The sequence below is a fragment of the Sceloporus undulatus genome, chromosome 2 (assembly GCF_019175285.1).
Source record: "Sceloporus undulatus isolate JIND9_A2432 ecotype Alabama chromosome 2, SceUnd_v1.1, whole genome shotgun sequence".
NCBI lineage: Eukaryota > Metazoa > Chordata > Lepidosauria > Squamata > Phrynosomatidae > Sceloporus > Sceloporus undulatus.
The window spans coordinates 169386127-169403224 of record NC_056523.1 but is presented as its reverse complement, the minus strand read 5'-3'; the positions used below and the strand labels follow the sequence as shown (position 1 = coordinate 169403224).

Genomic DNA, 17098 nt, shown 5'->3' with positions numbered 1-17098 from the left:
GCTAAAGAAAGAAAGAGAGGGAGGGAGGGATAGTAGGAGGGAGAGCAAGTGGACTGATGGACACATGCATGCAAGATGGAGTCATGGTCTCAAGGAAACATTCGGTATCCTCCAAGTATCCTCTAGTTTGTAAGTTAAGTGGTCCCAGAAATGTGTGAGTATATGTATGTGTTTTGCCTTTTAAATTCATCACTGGTTTACTAAGGGCTTCACAATTAGGGAGCATGTGGACTGAAACACAGCTGTGTCTTCATCTACAAAATCCAAAGGAGGCACATTGCACTGAAATGTGGATTCTCTTTCTTATATGAGAAAAGCATTTTTTTCTTTTTCAGTGTTAAGATGAAGCCAATCATATCACAACTGAAATCTGATATGGTCACCAAGAGTCTGATAAAATAGCTTCAGACCTTAAATACTGGTCAAGTCTACACAAGGAGGGGACTCAAATCCCCCTCAAATCTGTGCTGATCCAGATACATAGTGCATAGCATTTCCCCTGAATCTGGCACAATCAGGACACACGGTGCAGGATCATATCAGCAGCAAACTGAAGAGTAAAATGCCTTGATGAGGATTTTTTTAAAACTCAGAGTTTGCTGCAGAGTTTCTATGAAAGTCCAGTGTTTCCTCCACGTGTCCCATCAATTTGCACTGGATTTTTTTTTTTGGGAAGGGCAGTCAGGACAGATCACCTGGCAGGTACTGCCATTTTCAGTCAACTCCAATTGCTGCTGTCAGCTCTCGGAGCCAGGACAGATCACTGGCATGTGCCACCATTTACATTTCTCACCAGAAACATTAAAATAAAGACTTCCTGCTTGTGAGGCACTTGGCACTTCATTGTACCTCAAAGCACATGTCAGGAGCAGAGGAAGAGAAAACTTCACTATGGGCATTTCCCCCCTCCTCCACACCATTCCTGGTGGCATCCTCTGAAGTGATAATGAGGCACTGGGTGCCTCACAAGCAGAAAAAATATTTATTGTAATGTTGTTCCAGGTAAATAATGGCCCCTGCCAGACAGCAATCTGTCCTGGCTCTCAGAGCTGTGGGAAAGGTAGCAACAGTAGGAGCAGACAGCACACCAGAGCAACAGCAGTGTAGACAAATGCTGCAGATAAAATAGGTACAGGGCAGCTCTGGGGTGGGTTCAGGACAGAACAGATGGGGAATCTATTTGGATGTTTCTCCCAAGTATAGATGGGACCATAGCCTGCAGATCACAATTTGCCTCTCTCTCTTCCTAACACAAGTCACATTTTTCAGCCTCAGTTCCTCATCTATGAAGCAAAAGTAATAGCCCTCTCTGACAAGATTCTTGCGAGATGAATTCTAATAAAAATTGTGAACCAGTAATAATTATTCACTCATGATGACGATGATGATGTACTCATAATAATTGCAGAACATGTGGTCAGATAATTTCTAGTAAATTATTTGCTAATTTATCCTGGTTCCTTAGGATATGCTTTCAAAATGTTTTGAGGCAAGGAAAAGAATGAAAGAAAAGCATGAAGGTGGGGATAGCATTAGTGGGATAAGAAGTAAAAAATATTTATTTATTATTACTTATATTGTATTTATACCTTGCGCTTCAGTCACAAAGACTCTCAGAGCTGCTTACAGATAGTTAATAAGACAGTTCCCTGCCCTCAGGCTTATAACTCAAAAAGACAACAGGACACAAAAGGAGAAAGGAATGGCAGTGGGGAAGGGGATCAAGTCCAGTGGTTCTTCTCTCCCTCTCAGGCCAGAATGATGGTAGTTGGAATGGAGGGAGGGCTCTTAACAGCTAGAGTAGAACTATGTGACACATTGAAGCCCTACTGTCGGTAAGCCTTTGCTAAAAATTACCTACTCATTTTTAAACCCTTCCCTACAACTATGACTGCATCCACATTGCAGAAATAATCAAGTTTGATACCATGTTAACTACTATGGCTCAGTACTTTGGCATCTTGGGAATTGTAGTTTGTTGAGGAATCAAATGTCTTTGACAAAGATGTCTCACAAAACTACAGTTCCCAGAATTCCACAGCACTGAACCATGGCAGTTAAAGTGGTGTCAAACCGAATTATTTCTGCAATGCGGATGCAACCTAAAAGAGCTAAAAAATTGGCTTATGGAAAGAAAGTTAATCTTCTCAGATATCAAGATACTACAGTTCATTTGGATGCATACAAAATACTGTACAATGCCTTGATCAGATGGTCAACTATGCCTGCATGCTGAAGAATTGCCATCATGCTCTTTTCTGAGCTTTAGCTACACTGGATTCCTAACCAGAGCAGGTCAGGGAGATCAGAGTTAAGAAAAAAAGGTCAGGATGGGCCAGTGGAAGGGAGCAAGAAGGTACAAAAGAACTCACAGAACTGGTGTTGGGTTTGGCAAGGGGAAATGATTGGGAAGACTGTCAAGAAGCAGAAGTGCAGCAACATGGCAAAAGGGTAGGCACAGATCAACACACAGATCCACACTGGTGGCATCTCCTACCTGGCACTGGGCGAAATGCAGACTAGTGGCTTGAAGGAGTCCTGCAGGTAGACCTCTGTTGGGGACAGAACAGAAAGGAACGTTGGGTACTTACCGTGACACGTTCATTTCCTGCAGAGAAGGGTCCTGGCATCCTGTAATCTGGGTTTAGCTCCTCCTATTTGCTCCTGTAGGCAGGGACAATAAACAAAAGACCGGCCCCTATATAGGGAGGAGCTAGCCCCCCCTGAGCCTCAGTCAATAACAAGCCAAGCGACTAGTAAGGTAATCAAGGAACTGAACTTCAGTAACCTCAGCTAAGGGTTAACTAGAACACCTTAGAAAAACTAGTCCAAGAACAACAAGAACTCAGAATACCAATCCAGCAACAACAAGAAGAACAAGGCAGGTCCACCAAGAGCCAGGCAGGGTCGGAGGCCGCAGGCAGCACCCGGGTGGGCAGGATGCCAGGACCCTTCTCTGCAGGAAATGAACGTGTCACGGTAAGTACCCAACGTTCCTTTTCCCAGCAGAGAGGGTCCTGTCCTCCTGTAATCTGGGATTTACAAAAGCCGTCTTGAACTGGGAGGGAGGTGCTGCTAGGAGACTGTGGCCCCCGACCCAATCTGTTGGAGGATCCTCCTTTTAAATGACGCCTCTGCGGACTGAGACACGTCCAGTTTGTAATGTCTTATGAAGGTCGAAGGCGACTTCCATGTGGCCACCCTGCAAATATCTGACAGGGAGGCGCTAGTGGTCAAGGCCGCAGGGGTAGATGCACTCCTGGTTGAGTGCACCATCAATCCCTCGGGTGGAGTGAGGTCAAGAGTTCAGTAGCTCTTTTGAATTCAAGACCTGATTCACTTACTCAGAGTCGAGACTGGTACCTTGCACCCCAAAGAGCCCAGGCGAAAGGAAAGGAACATCTCAGATGACCTAAGGTTGAAGACCTCTTGATGTAGATTTTGAGGGCTCTGCACACATCCAATGTGTGCCAGGTCTTTTCCAAGTCCTTCTTAGGATCGGGGCAGAATGAAGGCAGGAGAATGTCCTGTGACACCTGAAAGGCTGAGTTGACCCCAGGCACAAAGGGTAGGGTCTGGACGAAGGCACACTGAGACAGGCCTAAATATAAACAAGTCTTTACGTACCGACAGGGCCCCAGCTCTGACACCCATCTGGCGGAGGGAATGGCCGTGAGAAAGATGACCTTGAGGGAGAGGTGTTCGAGGAAGGCCTCCCAAAGGGACTTGATCGGCCCAACCGTCAGAGCCTCTAAGACCGTGTTCACATCCCAAGATGGAAGACGATGTCTGGTGGGCAGGCCCTGTTGGAAAACTCCCCTCAACAGCCTCTTAATGTGAGGATGGCTGCCATTCTAGCTGCTCTCGTATGGAGCAGAAACGACGTGATGGCAGACACCTGCCTTATAACCATGTAGGTCAAGTCCCTTCTTAATGTCATCTTGGATGGACTATAGCAGGTCAGCCACTGAAAACCTGAAGCAGTTGATGAGAACTTGCCCAAGCAGTGGATTATGTGATCAATCAGAATAGAATCTGATCTAATCTGGACCTATGGCAGCTTACAGCCTACCACTGATCACCTTGTCAACTGTTTATAGCAATGAAGGTGATATTAAGGTGATTTCATTTGTAGTAATTAAGACTTACCATTCTGAAAGAGGAATGTTAATGTCTGACTTCCAATTAAAATTTCAAAACAATGTGCAGTTCTTTACTGGGACATCTGTGAACCTGTGTAAAATAAGACTAATCCCATGGTTAGGCACAGAAGACATTGGATTAACCTTTATCTCACAGACATTGGAGAGTCCATGTAGAAGCATAGATGCACTCTGTGTTAACAGGGCATGTGGTCAGAATTAAGTCTGATTTCATCTGAGGATGAACTAGTCTAGAGCCTTCAAAAATCACCCCAACTCCATGTAGCAGGCTATCCTCAACCTGTATGAAGGCTGAGGGGTCTCTCGGCTAAATGAACTGCTGATTAAGGAGACATGAAATGGGAACAGGGGGCTTGGCAAGGATAGCCCTCTGGTATCTAATTTTGAGGAGAGAGTTTTCTCCACAAAAGGGATCTGTCAAAGGAACACAAACCTAAATTTAAAATAGTATAGTGGGCCCTCAATATGTACTGGAGTTGGATTTAGGACTTTGCATGGATACCAAATCCATGGAAGCTCAAGGCACATAAAATATAATCACATAGTAAAATGGAGTCTCCTATATAAATAGTAAAACCATAGTTTGCTGTGTCGTATTTTTGTTTGTTTGTTTTTTTGGATATATATATATATATATATCTACTACAACCACATACATCTACATATTTACAAGCTGTGGGCATATAGGTGGCTGGTGTAAGTCTCTATTTGGAGCTGTATGGTATATTAAATCTGAGCATTTTTGCTCGCAGGAAAACAAGGCATAGCATAGGAAATCGTAGGATTTTTTTCCCCAAAGGTAGTAAACCAATGGTGTTGTTTGGACCAGACCATGCCATGAAAACCCAATCAGGGATAAGACACTCACCCACACAGCAGCTAACCTTATGACCATAAAACCATAGAATCATGGAGTTGGATGAGACCACAAGGACCATCAAGTCCAACCCCTTGCCATGCAGGAAATCACAATCAAAGCATGCCCAACAATATGCAAAGGAATTTGTAGCTTCCTGAGACCACTAAAAGAAAAAGATTGGCAGCCTGACCCTTCATGGCCTTGAGCCCAATTCATCATATGCAAGACAGACCTTGTTACAATAGGCCTATCCAGGGCAGGGAGCAGTAGAATGGCAAGCCCATCAGCAGGCATTCTTATTTAAAATGTAACTATCTAGACAAGGTAAGAGGCAATTGTGGTCTTTGTGGCAGAGTCCTCAGGGCTCTGCAGGATGTCTGAATAGGATTTGAAGCAACCTCTTAGCAGAAAAAACTGACTATATTGTTTTAAAACACTCATGGAGGAAGGGGGGGTTTCTCCCCCCCCCATGGAGTCTGTTTGTTTTTGATAAAGAGTTTTTTCTTAACCCCCTGTATTAGTGAGAACCATCTCATGGAAGAAACTGTGTTGCTTTTTGTTTCTTTAGTTTCTTCCCTTTAACAGACATCTCTCCAAGAAAGAAGGGAAGGCAAGGGGAGCCACATCTTTTGAGGCTAGCTGACTGAGGTGCACTGTTTTATAACAGGAACATAATCCTTTTGCCACTAAAATGGAGTTAGGTTGGTCACCTTAATCCAATATATCTCTCACCTCATATGAGATGTTTTTACCAAAGATCCTCAATGCATGTAAGCATTAGAGGTTTGCTGAGTGACCAGAGACCTTCCCCTTGCTTGAGTCACCCTGTTTATAAGCATTTAAATGAATCTGTATTGTTAAAGCTTATGCTCTTAATGAGAAGTGCTATGGCTGACAACAGTTTGTACAAAGGAGGTAGAACCATGTGCTCATCCTATGTCTTTGGCTGTTCTACCTAAGGCAAAAAAAGGCTCTGGACCTAATGGAGACAGTGATGGAGGCCCATGAGGAGGCAAGAAGGGTCATCAAGTGGCTTTATGGCTAGCCCCTCCCTTGAAGAATTAGTTTACAGGCATCTTCTCTGGCCTGGAAAAAGGAGAGGGGGGTGAGCAGAAACAGCACAACTCAAACCTCATGTGCTAACAGTAATAAAATGAACACCAGAAAGGTTAACCAGTATCTCTTGTAAATCTGAGCCCCCAGCCCTGTTGCTGTGGGGGCTCTCCCCTCCATGCTTTGGCCCATCAAGGGAGGCTGCCTGGGCAGTAGCTTCTTCCAGGCACTGAGGAAACTGCTCCTGGGTTAGCAGTGACTGAAGACCATTGCTAATCATGGGTAGATAGCTGCATATGGCCTGTAGTGTAGCCCTGATACTCACAGGGCACTTTGTTTTATTTATGTTTAAAACAGCCCCAACTTCAAGCTGGGGTTTAGAAGCTTAGGCCTTTCAATCTCAGGCAGGCTTTATAGTAACCTGGCTGCATTATAGAAGCTAGCTTGGTCCTCAACTCCCTCCCACTTGCATAGGTAGCTGGGAAGGGCAGAGGGACTGCTGTGGGACATGGCTCTACATTTACCTGAGGTAAGTCTGTGACCTGAGAAAGGATAATCTCTGATGGAAAGGAGAGGCCAAGCACTCAAGCTGCTCTCTCAAGAGTGACACGCTTTGGGGCAGCCAAACAATTGGGGGTGAAGGGAACTCTCCACCCATGATATCCACAAATGGTTTACCCCTTTTTGTTGTTGTAATTTTTGGGGAGGGAACACAGGAGGATTTGTATCCATGTGGTCTCTCCAAGAATCTTTGGGTTGGAAGAGATCCCAAGGGCCATCCAGCCCAACCCCATTCTGCCATGCAGGAACTCTCAATCAAAGCATACCCGATAGATGGCCCTCCAGCCTCTGTTTAGAAGTGGGTGGCAGAGGCCATACTCTCTCTGGGGAGGACATGAAGCCACTTCGTGCTTTGTTGTGGGATGCTCTGTGGCAGCCAAAAAAGACCATTTTAGAGTTGGAAGCTTCAGCTCCTGCTGGGCCAATTCTAGCTTCCTTTACAGCCATGTGTCTGTGCAACACAGAGGAGGAATCCTATGCCTCCTTACACACCATCTCATTATAAGAATTCAAAAGGAATGTGCAGGAGCCCTGGCAACACCACCATGTGTTTCCCAGACTGCAAAAGGATCCCCCACACCTGTTAGGGTCCTGGGTGCCATTGGGGCCAGAGATGGGAAGGAAGGGGGAGACCAAGGGTTAATGCCCCCATCTGCCCTCCTGGCAGAGTCCCAAACCTTATGCTAGGCATAGTGCCTGCAAGGACAGGTTGCTTACCTGTAACGGTATTTCTTCGAGTGGTCATCTGCGAATACATACAAATGGGTTTCACTGCGCCTGCGCAGTGCTGCTCGGAACCTACTGGAATCACTGGGCAGAGTTAACTCTGCAACATATTGAAACTTTTTGGCGGTAACCCCGCCCACCCGTTATAAGGCCCCTGCCTTCCCGCTCTTTCCCCAGTTCCGCAATTTTTCCGCCAAGCAGGCGATGGAAAGAGAGCCAAAGTGAGCAGGACACTGAGGGGACGGACGGGTGGGATTTGTATGTATTCGCAGATGACCACTCGAAGAAATACCGTTACAGGTAAGCAACCTGTCCTTCTTCTTCGTGGTCTCTGCGAATCATACAAATGGGTTTAGACTGACAAGCTTAGGTACGCGGTGGAGGGAGTGTCCTGATACCAAAGCTATGGTAACCCAAAGGTATATTTATTACAAATAAAACACCTTGAACCATAAAAGAGTCAGTCTTTTTGTTCATGCACAGATCACATAGCAATAACTTTGCTAAGCCCGAGAAGGGAACAGAGGTCATGCAAGACCGATCCATAGGGCTTGTGCAAACCAACATTCAACAAATGTAACAGTATCAACTGTAGAACACAAAACCTCAGTAGTGCAATCAATGCAACCCTGAAACCAACACAGCCCTCCCGAAAGCTGTGTCTCGGATGGCTCTGGTGTCCAACCTATAGTAGTAAAGACAGAGGTTGAGACCAGACAGTAGCCTTACAGACATCCCCCAAGGAATCCCCAAGAGGAATGCGGAGGACGTTGACATTGTCCTTGTCGAATGGGAACGAACCCTGCCAGGGGGAGGTTTACCCAACAGCTCATAGCAGCGGTGGATGGTACCAGCCACCCATTTGGACAACCTCTGAGCAGACACAGGCAACCCCTTCTTTGGTTCCGAGTAGGTTGGAAAGGTCTCTCGGAACGATAAGAGGCAGCAGTTCTGTCCAGGTAAAAGGCCAGCGCACTCATGACCTCAAGAGAGTGAAGGCGTCGCTTTTCATCCAACATCGTGGATGCGAGAGTGGCAACGCAATGTCCTGGCACATGTGGACAGCAGACACTACCTTAGGCAGGAAGGTAATGTCCGTACGGAGGACCACCTTGCCCCTGTGGGACAACAGGAATGGCTGGTCCCTCCGTAAGGCACAGAGTTTGCCCGCACGGCGGGCAGAGGTGATGGCCACAAGAAAGTGGTATTTGAAGTCAATAGACTCAAGTCCGCTGTGGCCACCGGTTCAAAGGGCTTGGATTGGAGAGCCGACAGTACCGGCTGCAAACTCCAAGTCGGTGTAGGTACCTAGACAGGAGGGTAAAGGTTGGCACAACCCTTCAGGAACCCCTTCACCAAGGGGTCTTTGAATAAAGAAAAACCTCTCTCCGAACTGGTATTTGGCACAAATGGCAAAAAAGGTAGCATATGATGGACGTGAGGGACAGCCCTCCATCAAAGAGTGCCATCACAAGACCCAGCACCACTGGAGTGGACACTTGTGTCGGAGAGAAGCCCTTTTGGTCGAGGAAGAGGCAAATCTCCTCCATTTCAGGGCATAGGACCGCTGGGTGGAAGGCTTCCTCGCAGCCAGGATCGCCGTCCTCACCGACTCCGGCAAGGCAGTCGGGGCCGAATCCTCTAGGCCACCAGCGGCAGGCTCTCGATGTCCGGGTGGAGAACTCGTCCGTCCTGGATCAACAGGTATTGGACGCTCGGGTAGAGCGGAGGACGCATCCGTCCTGGTTGACAACAGGTATGGGAGCGGGTAGAGACGGAGAGAAGCATCTCCGGGAGAGGTGGAGAAGGGATGCAAACCACAGCTGTCGTGGCCCACACGGGGTGATCAGGATCGCGTACGAGCGATCCGTTGTCATATTGGACACCACCCTGATAATGAGAGGAAACGGAGGGAGCGTAGAGGAGCTCCCCCGTCCAGAGGAAAGCGAATGCGTCTCCGAGGGATCTGTCCATTCGCTTCCTGGAGCAGAACTGGGGACAGTAGCTGTTCCAGGTGGTCGCGAAGAGGTCGATCCGGGGGATTCCCCACCGATCGAAGAGGTCGCTGACCGTCCCGGGATGGAGCCTCCACTTGTGGCCCACCGATGGAGACCTGCTAAGGCAGTCTGCCAGCTCGTTTTCCTCCCGGGGAGGTGAATCGCTTGGAGGAGGACGCGTCTCTGGGTGCACCAGTCCCAGATGCGGAGCGTGAGGTTGAGCAGGGTCCTGGACCTGGTACCACCTTGTTCGTTGATGTAGTACATCATGGTGGTGTTGTCCGTACTGAGGAGGATCACTCTCCCTGAGACAGCAAACTTGAACGCCCTTAAGCCTTCTCAACTGAGAGCATCTCCAACACGTTAATGTGGAGGAGCTTGTTTTGTGAGGACCACCTGCCTTGACGACGAGGTCAAGCAGGTGTGCGCCCCATCCCTCCCGGGATGCGTCGGTTGTCAGGGCCAGTTGTGCCTGGGACTGATGAAAGGGCATCCCGGTGGAAGCATTGGAGCTGTTAAGTCACCATATGGGAGAAGCGGCTACCGGTCTCGTAACCGTGCGCCACTTTGAAGGCGGGTCCTCCAACGGAGAGAAGACGGAGAGGGACCAGGATTGGAGAGGACGAAGTCTTGCCCAGGGGGTGACGAATGTAGTCGATGCCATGTGGCCCAGGGCAACTTGGACGCCTCCGGCTCTCACCCTTCTGTGTGAGATGTACTGCCTGAGAGATATTGTCAGGGCCTGAAACGGTCCGGAGGAAGCAAGGCTAGACAGTTCCCGGAGTCAAGAATGGCCCCGATGAACTTGACCTGCCTGGTCGGCGAGAAATGGGGCTTTTCCCTGTTGTCGACCAGCCTGAGGGAGTCCAGCAGGCGCAGGGCGAATGCGACTGCCTCCTGCAGCTTGTCTTGGGACTCGGCTGCAAACAGCCAGTCGTCCAGGTAGGGAAAAACCATGAAGCCCTTCTGATGAAGGTATGCCACCACTGGTGCCACGCACTTAGTGAAGACTCGTGCAGCCGTGGCCAAGCCGAAAGGAAGCACATTGTGGTGGTACGAGTCGAAGCCAACCGCGAAGGCGAGGAATCTCCGGTGGGAGTCCCGGATCCCGACGTGGGAGTAGGCATCGTTCAGGTCGACGGTCGCGAACCACAGATCCTTGCGGCTGTCAAGGGCGGGTGTTGAGGACATGCCGTGTTTATTTGCCGCCGCGTGAAAAAAAGCCGGCTCCGTTGAGCGGCATGTCCTCGATGGCAGCTCCGACCGTCGGGTTGAGGTCGGGGCAGTCCGCCATGTTCTTGGAAGTGGTAATAAACCAGCTTCCGATGAAGCGAGCCTCGTCCCTGATCTCCACCAGCTGCCTGTGGATGTCATTTGGGACGTCCGGAACGAGGGGGGAAGATCCGGTCCATGAGGGTCTGGACGTTAGCCCCCATGCAAGCGGTGTAGTTGGCGGCTTCAACCCAAAGGGCCGATGCCGAGTAGGCCTTCTCGGCCAGTCCGTCGACCTTTTTAGCCTCCCGGTCGACGGGGGAGGTGGCCTGCTTCGGGATGAAGCTGAGTTGGGCTCCCTCTATGATGGCAGAGTTCGGCCTAAGGTGTTCGGCCAACAAAGGGCCATTCGCTGGAGCGACTGTGTAAAGCGACTCTATTTTGTGGGAGGACGCAGACAGGGCGGCCGGAGGGTTCCAGGACCTCTTTACGATGGTCTGGAGAGAGAGAAGGAGAGGCAGGCACTGCGGAGTGGGACTGGTCCATGTACCCGACGCTCAACCGGGTCGTCGGCGTCGTCCTCCGCGGATGCAAGCTCGATGTGGAGGGCCCTCGCCATTTTGACCACATATTCAGTGAAGGACCTGCCGTCGTCCGACGGGGAAGACGGCTCTGTCCTCTAAGGGGAGGCCGAGCCCGAGAGGACATCCTCGTCCGAGGGTGCCTCCGAAGGTGGCAGCGGCCCGTTTTCGGAGTCCAGGTCAGAGGAGAGAGGATCCGTCACTTTGACCTGGGCTCCCGGGCGGGTTGGAGCAAAGTCGACTGAGGACCGGTAGCATACTGGTGTCGGCTCCAGGTCGCGGGGGGCCGACGAGGTGGAAGCGCGAGCCTGTTTGGAGGAGGAGCGCTTCTTCCTTTGCCCTCGGTGGGTCGGTGGTGGGCCGATCCCCGGAGGGCTTGGCCTTTTTAGGGGCAGGATATCAACCCGCCTCGCCGTGGTGCCTCTTTTTCCCAGGCCTGGGAGGCTCCTCCGTAGGGGAGAATGGGTTGCGCCCACGAAGGCCTCGGGACTTCGACCCTTGCACCGGCTCGGTGCGCCCCTTAGGTATCGCATGGCACGATCCCTTGGATGCCCTGGAGGACCAAGGCGAGGTGAAAAGGACCTCCGGCTCGGTAGCCTCGTTCGAATGGGAGCCCTTCGATCCCTTCTTCGAACGGGAGCCCTCCGATCCCTTCTTCGGTTAGGGGGCCCGCTCGGTACCCTCAGTCCCCAATGACTTAAGAGGGCGCTTGGAGGGTTTGCCGGTGGTACTAGGCGGTTTTGAGCCACGGGCCACATCGTCGGTGGCACTGGGCGATTTAGAGCCGCGGGCCATATCGTCGGTGGCACTGGGCGGTTTGGAGCCATGGGCCACATCACCGGTGACACTGGGCGGTTTGGAGCCACGGGTCACATAGTCGGTGGCACTGGGCGGTTTGGAGCCACGGGCCACATCGTCGGTGGCACTGGGGGGCGGTGTATGGATCCACGGGCCACATCGCCGGTGGCACTGGGCGGTTTGGAGCCACGGGCCACATCGCCGGTGGCACTGGGCGGTTTGGGACCACGGGCCACATCGTCGCTGGCACTGGGCGGTTTGGAGCCACGGGCCACATCGTCGGTGGCACTGGGCGGTTTGGAGCCACGGACCACATCGTCGGTGGCACTGGGCGGTTTGGAGCCACGGGCCACATCGTCGGTGGCACTGGGCGATTTGGAGCCACGGGCCACATCGTCGGTGGCACTGGGCGGTTTGGAGCCACGGGCCACATCGTCGGTGGTGGAAAGGGTCCCGGCCGGGACACACACCACGCTGGGGACGGCGACTCTCCCCGATCCCACGCTGGAGACACTTGTCCGAGAAGATGAAGCGGGGGGCGCCAAAGGCGGACAGAAGAGGACCGCGAGCCTCCCTCCTGAACTTTATTCAGGGCGATCGCTGAAGCGAGCTGTGACTCACGGTTCTTGCGAGCCTGAGAGGAGAGGGCTGGAGACACTTGTCCGAGAAGATAAAGCGGGGAGCACCAAAAGCGGACAGAAGAGGACCGCGAACCTCCCTCCTGAACTATATTCAGGGCCATCGCTGAAGCGAGCCGGGACTCACGGTTCTTGCGAGCCTGAGAGGAGAGGGATCTGCAGAGCAGGCAAGCCTTGGGGTCGTGGTTCGAGCCAAGGCACAACAAGCAGGAGGAATGCGGATCCTGGACGGGCACCTTGCCCTTGGAAATGTCTTGAAAAACGGAGGCATCCCCGAAGTCGCCAAAGCCGCGAAGGTCCGGAGTTACCAGGGGCGGGAGACCAAGAATAGTCAAAAACGAAAGTGATTCCAAGCAAGTAAAGCAAGCGAAAGTTCCTCTGAAGCAGCTAGCGCGGCGGAAAAAAGGAACTGGGGAAAGAGCGGGAAGGCAGGGGCCTTATAACGGGTGGGCGGGGTTACCGCCAAAAAGTTTCAATATGTTGCAGAGTTAACTCTGCCCAGTGATTCCAGTAGGTTCCGAGCAGCACTGCGCAGGCGCAGTGAAACCCATTTGTATGATTCGCAGAGACCACGAAGAAGAATGGCCATGGCAGAGGCCTCATGGCAATGCCTGCCCTGAGCGAGGGCATTAGATCTGGCAAAGGTTCTTTGGTGGCTAGAGAGAGAGGGCCCCTGGTACTCACCGTTCTCCTGTGACTTCTGGCTGGCTTGCCTCTCTGACCTTGGCCATTTCAGGCTGTGCAGAGGTGATGCAGAGAAATCCTTTGCCATGGCTTTTGGCTGGCCTGTCCTCTGAACTCTGGCTGGGCAGAGATGCTGAGGAGGGAAGTTTCCATGACTTCTGGCCAGTTTCCTCACAGATCCCTGGCCTTAAACAGGCTGGGCAGAGGTGATGTGGAGAAATCCTTGCCATGGCTTTTGGCTGGCCTGTCCTCTGAACTCTGGCTGGGCAGAGATGCTGAGGAAGGAAGTTTCCATGACTTCTGGCCAGTTTCCTCACTGATCCCTGGCCTTAACAGGCTGGGCAGAGGTGATGTGGAGAAACAGAGACATGGAGGGGATACCCCTCACCATCTCTTCCCACGGCTCCCATGTGCTGCAATGCTGTTTGCAGAAATCTCCTGTGCTCCCACCATGAAAGGGGGCAGCTTTGGAGGAGAGGGAGAGTCATTGGCAAAGCCAAGACCTTTCTCCAATCCTGGGAGCCCTTGCCATTTTAAGTCTTCTTCATGCTTCCAAGGCTGTAGTAAAGAAGCTGCAGAGCAACAGCAAACACATCCCAAAGGGTCTCCCTCTGAAGCCAGCTCCCTCTGTTGAGCTGGCAGACCCTGAGCTAGGGAAGCCTGGGTTAAGGATGGCCCTTCACCCATGCTCTCAGGGTCCTCTGCCATAGCCACCACCAAAGAAGGGGGGAAAGGCAGGGAGAGGAGAAGAAGGGAAGACCAAGAAAACTCTCAAACCGCTTTCGCAGAAAGGAAAAACTTCGCTGGCTCGAAGAGAACATCCTGCTAGGAGCATAGGCAGGAACAAGACTGAGGCTCAGGGGGGCTAGCTCCTCCCTATATAGGGGCCGGTCTTTTGTTTATTGTCCCTGCCTACAGGAGCAAATAGGAGGAGCTAAACCCAGATTACAGGAGGACAGGACCCTCTCTGCTGGGAAATCAGTATTTCATTCAAATTGGAAAGAGAGGAATAAGTATACTGGTTATGCTGGTGAGGAAAGTGAGTGTACGGCTTCTCCTGCTGCAGGCTCCCCCTTTCCCCACAAGCATAACTAGTCTAGGGCACTAGAAGAGTGTGTGGTCAGAAGCAAGGAAGAAGAGGTTTGCCGGCATCTTCACTTGCTGACCTCTTAACCACCAAAAGCTAACACCCAACACTTTCTTTTACTGTCACCTCACTAGAAGCAACCTGTTTTCTGGGGATAGAGAACACAGAGCCCTCCAGACATTGCAGTTCCCATAATTCCCCACCACTGGCTATGATGGTGAAGGCTGAAAGGCACTGTGGTTCAACACTAACCAGTAGACCAACTGCTGCCTCATTTGCCCCAACATCTACCTCCTCCTTACCTCGCCATGTTTCAATCTTGTGCTCCTCCAGCTCATAGATCTGCACCTGAACATGCAGGAAACAACACAAGGCATCAACCCAATGAAAGCCATCTTCCCTCCCATCTACCTCCTGCCTTTGACAGTGTAGACTGTAGCTGGCTCTGGGAAGTCACAATGGGATTTCATTACCCAGTTATGAGAGGTCTTCCCCTGGCAATATCACAAGCATGATCCAGTTGACTAGAGTTTGGGGTTCCAAAGGATGAAGTGAGCATTCTTAGGACAGTTGACAGGGGAAGCAAATATTTATCCCAGCTCCTTCCAATTCCAGGTTTGGGTCCAGCTGGGCCAAGCCAGCAGGGTGCTCATCCAAACCAAACTATTTTGCTCCCAAATGACATTTAGAAAGACTTGTGAAGGCTTAAGAAATGTTATGAGTGTAGAATTCACTGCTGTACCTTGTTGGAATTCATTGTGTATTTTCGAGATGTTATTGTTGTCCTCTGTTTTATGTAATTTCCTTGCTGGGAGTCACTCTTGTTCAAGGTACAGGACATAAATTTATTCAACAAACTACTACAGGCATATCTTACGGCCCGAACAGACAAACCAAAATAAAGCTGCTTTGGGTCATTTTGGAGATATACTGTTTAAATTATGCACCGACCTAAGAGGCCGGACGCTACGCCAAAGCCATGCTCCAGTCCTAAGGTACTGCCAGCATGTTTAAAAAACCATAGATCTGGCCACTAAAATGGAAATCATAAGAAAAGTGGAGGCTGGTGCAAGAAAAAATCATCCCCAGATACACTCTGGAAGAAGCTTTCAAGTAGTTTCTGGAAGGTTCAAAATATTTTTGAGTAAGGCTCATATGACCAAGTTGTATAACTTCATATGCGCATATTGTTAGTTTTGAGTAATTATTTCTTAATTGTTTGGTTTGCTGAAATATGCTAAATTGCTGTTCTGTGACATAGGAACGTATCCCCATCTTTCCATGTTATTTCTACTTCTGGTACCAAATTTTCTGTTAAATAAGGAATGAACAGGAACACTTCTACTTTGTTAATTGAGGTATGCCTCTATTTCTAAACGTCCCAGCGTCTCAAGCAAAAACTTCATTCTCTAATCTGCATGCTTTACTCACACAATTTAAAGTTTCCCCCTACAAGTGTGGCTCAAAAATGCTCTTTAAAAAACTAATAAGGTCAGGACTTGATGGCAATGGATAAATCTGCATTCAAGATTATATCCAGCCAGAGACTGAAAAGGTTTTTTTTTTTAAAAAAATAGGACAATTCCCAGAATTCCACAGCAAGAGTGACCAATGGCCATGTTGGTTGCAGGATTCTGAGAGTTATAATAAAAAACACATAAAACTTTTTCCAAGCTGTGTTCCAGAAAAAAGGAAACAGGAGCTCAGAGTTGGGGTGGTGGATGACAGGTTATTCCTCTCCCCCGCCAAAAAAAAAAACCAGGTTTTTGTTTGTTTGTTTGTTTGTTTAAGTCAGGTTTTTTATTTGTTTCTTTAAATTAATTTTTCCATTAATGTGTAAGACTACACCAACATAGAATTAAATCAGAAAATTACCATAAGTAGCAAAATGCAGTTCAGATGTTATTTTTTTTAAAGTGCTCTTTCAAAGCAAATTGTTTTAGTTAACCTTATGTTAATAAAGGATTTGTTTCTGAATGGCATTTCCTGCACTATAAAATAAAGTGATTAAAAAGAAGCAACTGATACTGGATACTGGTCTAACAATGAACAACTACCAAGAAACCATTAAAGTTAAAATGTTTAAATTCAATGTAATTGTTGTTCCATTAGGAGTGTTGGAAAATAGTAATAGCCAAACATATTTCTCTCTCTCTCTCTCTCTCTCTCTGTGTGTGTGTGTGTGTGTGTGTGTGTGTGTGTGTGTAAATAATCAATTTAAAAAAACAAGGAGTATTGTGGGTTTTTAAAGACATTTAATTTAAAACCAACCTGGTTTAAACCAGCTATCTCTGCAGGAGTTACAGGCTCCTTTAACACAGGAAGAAGGGGGAAACAATGCTGTATGTGTACTCACCATGGCTGATTTGTAGTAGCGATGCAAGATGTTGATGAAGTCTGTGATGGTGAGCATTCCTATGGAGGAAAGAAAAGGTGGAAAGGAGTTTACTCCTGCCAATAGGCAATTTGGGAAAGTGTAGAAGGAGAAAGGAAGGCAAGCAGAGGAAACAGCAGGCCCATCTTAAAACAGGCTGGGAACCTGATCCAGAGGTAGGAAAAGTGTGGCCTACCATCTTCATGAAGCTCATGGACCCCACTTAGGCAGTTCCTAAAGATCTCAAATAATTAGAATACTGGGTCCTGTCCCCATGCAGTTGCCTAACCTTGCCCTAATAATCTGTGTCAGGTTTAAGAGGACCCACAGGAGTAGCTGCGGAAAGTGTACTGTTCCAGTGCCTG

At 49.4% G+C, this 17098-nt stretch overlaps 1 protein-coding gene across 2 annotated transcripts in view; it reads right to left on the bottom strand.

The window, feature by feature from the left end:
• Positions 1 to 17098, bottom strand: part of PRKAG1 (protein kinase AMP-activated non-catalytic subunit gamma 1) — a 34175-nt gene that overhangs the window by 6142 nt on the left and 10935 nt on the right. For both annotated transcript variants that reach the window (XM_042452561.1, XM_042452562.1), the window contains exons 5-7: positions 16716 to 16774; positions 14662 to 14707; positions 2498 to 2552 (exon numbers count right to left, since the gene is read on the bottom strand). In XM_042452561.1, the coding sequence (XP_042308495.1) occupies positions 2498 to 2552; positions 14662 to 14707; positions 16716 to 16774 (160 nt within the window). The remainder of the gene's footprint in view (positions 1 to 2497; positions 2553 to 14661; positions 14708 to 16715; positions 16775 to 17098) is intronic.